Source organism: Rutidosis leptorrhynchoides, chromosome 6, assembly GCF_046630445.1.
Source record: "Rutidosis leptorrhynchoides isolate AG116_Rl617_1_P2 chromosome 6, CSIRO_AGI_Rlap_v1, whole genome shotgun sequence".
NCBI lineage: Eukaryota > Viridiplantae > Streptophyta > Magnoliopsida > Asterales > Asteraceae > Rutidosis > Rutidosis leptorrhynchoides.
This window is the reverse complement of record NC_092338.1, coordinates 446,533,362-446,535,080: the sequence shown is the minus strand read 5'-3', so window position 1 is coordinate 446,535,080 and position 1,719 is coordinate 446,533,362. Positions and strand designations below refer to the sequence as shown.

Below are 1,719 nucleotides of genomic sequence, written 5' to 3'. Positions count from 1 at the left end.
TTTCGAAATCACACAGAACCCCTCTTCCCCTGTTCCTCTAGGGTTCTTATAATCATTTTCATGTGACCTTCCGATCCAACCATCAACATGACTCAATTCAAGTAAGGTACAATTCAACTAATGTTAAAGCTTCAAACTTTTCATTTGGATATTTATATTTTAGAATGAATGTAATTTATTCTAGTTCAAGGTTGAATCTTTGAAAAAGAAAAGTTACATACTTTTAGGGTTTTTCAATATTGAGGATATGATTAAGCAAATACTAAATAAGCTTCCAAAGAAAACATCTTTAAAATCTTCACATAATGATGAAGGAAAAAATGAATTAGATTCTGCTGCTATAGATTCATCATCTGTTAAAGTTTCAAATTCGAGTTCGAGTTCGAATTCGAGTTCATTTAGATCGAATGCTGAACCTAATTCTAAGAAATCAGGTCCTGTTAGTGTGACCCAAGTATTGGAAGTATTTACTCATGATTCTTTTGAAGCATTACCTAATTTTCGGGCTGTATCGAATTCAGAAAAAAACAATTTATTAATCAAGAAGTTAAATATGTGCTGTGTGGTGTTTAATTTTAATGATTCGTCTAAGCATGCTAAAGAAAAGGATGTAAAGAAACAAACTTTACATGAACTAGTTGAATATGTATCTTCAGTTTCCACAAAATTCAAATTCTTCACAATACAACAAATCACGAAAATGGTTGCTGCAAATTTGTTTCGTTGTTTACCTAATTTGAATTACGAAAACAAGGTCATAGATTTGTATGATCAAGAAGATGATGAATTTTGTATGGATCCATCATGGCCACATTTGCAAATAGTGTACGAATTACTTCTTAGATTCATAGCTTCAACAGAAACAGATTTAAAACTTGCAAAAAGATATATCGATCATTCATTCCTTTTAAGACTACTCGATCTTTTTGATTCCGAGGACCAAAGAGAACGAGAGTATTTAAAAACAATCACGCACCGAATTTATGGCAAGTTTATGGTGCATAGGCCGTTTATTAGAAAAGCGATAAACAATATTTTTTATCTTTTCATATTTGAAACGGACAAGCATAACGGGGTTTCTGAATTGCTTGAGCTTTTGGGTAGTATAATTAATGGGTTTGCTTTGCCATTAAAGGAAGAACATAAGGCTTTTCTTGCACATGTTTTGATCCCACGTCATAAGCCTACAAATTTGTCGATATATCAGCAGCAGTTGTAGTGACCCGAACTTTTCCATGTTTATATATATTAATTGAGATTGATATTTACATGATTAAATGTTTCCAACATGTTAATCAATCAAACTTGTTAAGACTTGATTAATTGAAATATGTTTCATATAGACAATTGACCACCCAAGTTGACCGGTGATTCACGGACGTTAAAACTTGTAAAAACTATATGATGACATATATATGGATATATATATAGTTAACATGATACTATGATAAGTAAACATATCATTAAGTATATTAACAATGAACTACATATGTAAAAACAAGACTACTAACTTAATGATTTTTAAACGAGACATATATGTAACGATTATCGTTGTAAAGACATTTAATGTATATATATCATATTAAGAGATATTCATACATGATAATATCATGATAATATAATAATTTAAAATCTCATTTGATATTATAAACATTGGGTTAACAACATTTAACAAGATCGTTAACCTAAAGGTTTCAAAACAACACTTACATGTAACGA

At 30.1% G+C, this 1,719-nt stretch overlaps 1 protein-coding gene across 1 annotated transcript; it reads left to right on the top strand.

Annotated features, from left to right (window-relative positions):
• The first annotated feature begins 247 nt into the window (after positions 1-247).
• LOC139851337 (serine/threonine protein phosphatase 2A 59 kDa regulatory subunit B' gamma isoform-like) lies at positions 248-1,219 on the top strand. The gene has a single exon (XM_071840352.1). The coding sequence runs from the start codon at positions 248-250 to the stop codon at positions 1,217-1,219; it is 972 nt and encodes a 323-aa protein (XP_071696453.1).
• Positions 1,220-1,719: the final 500 nt, after the last annotated feature.

Excerpts from the sequence above, each read along its gene's own strand:
- LOC139851337 (XM_071840352.1), top strand. The coding sequence starts at position 248 with ATGATTAAGCAAATACTAAATAAGCTTCCAAAGAAAACATCTTTAAAA.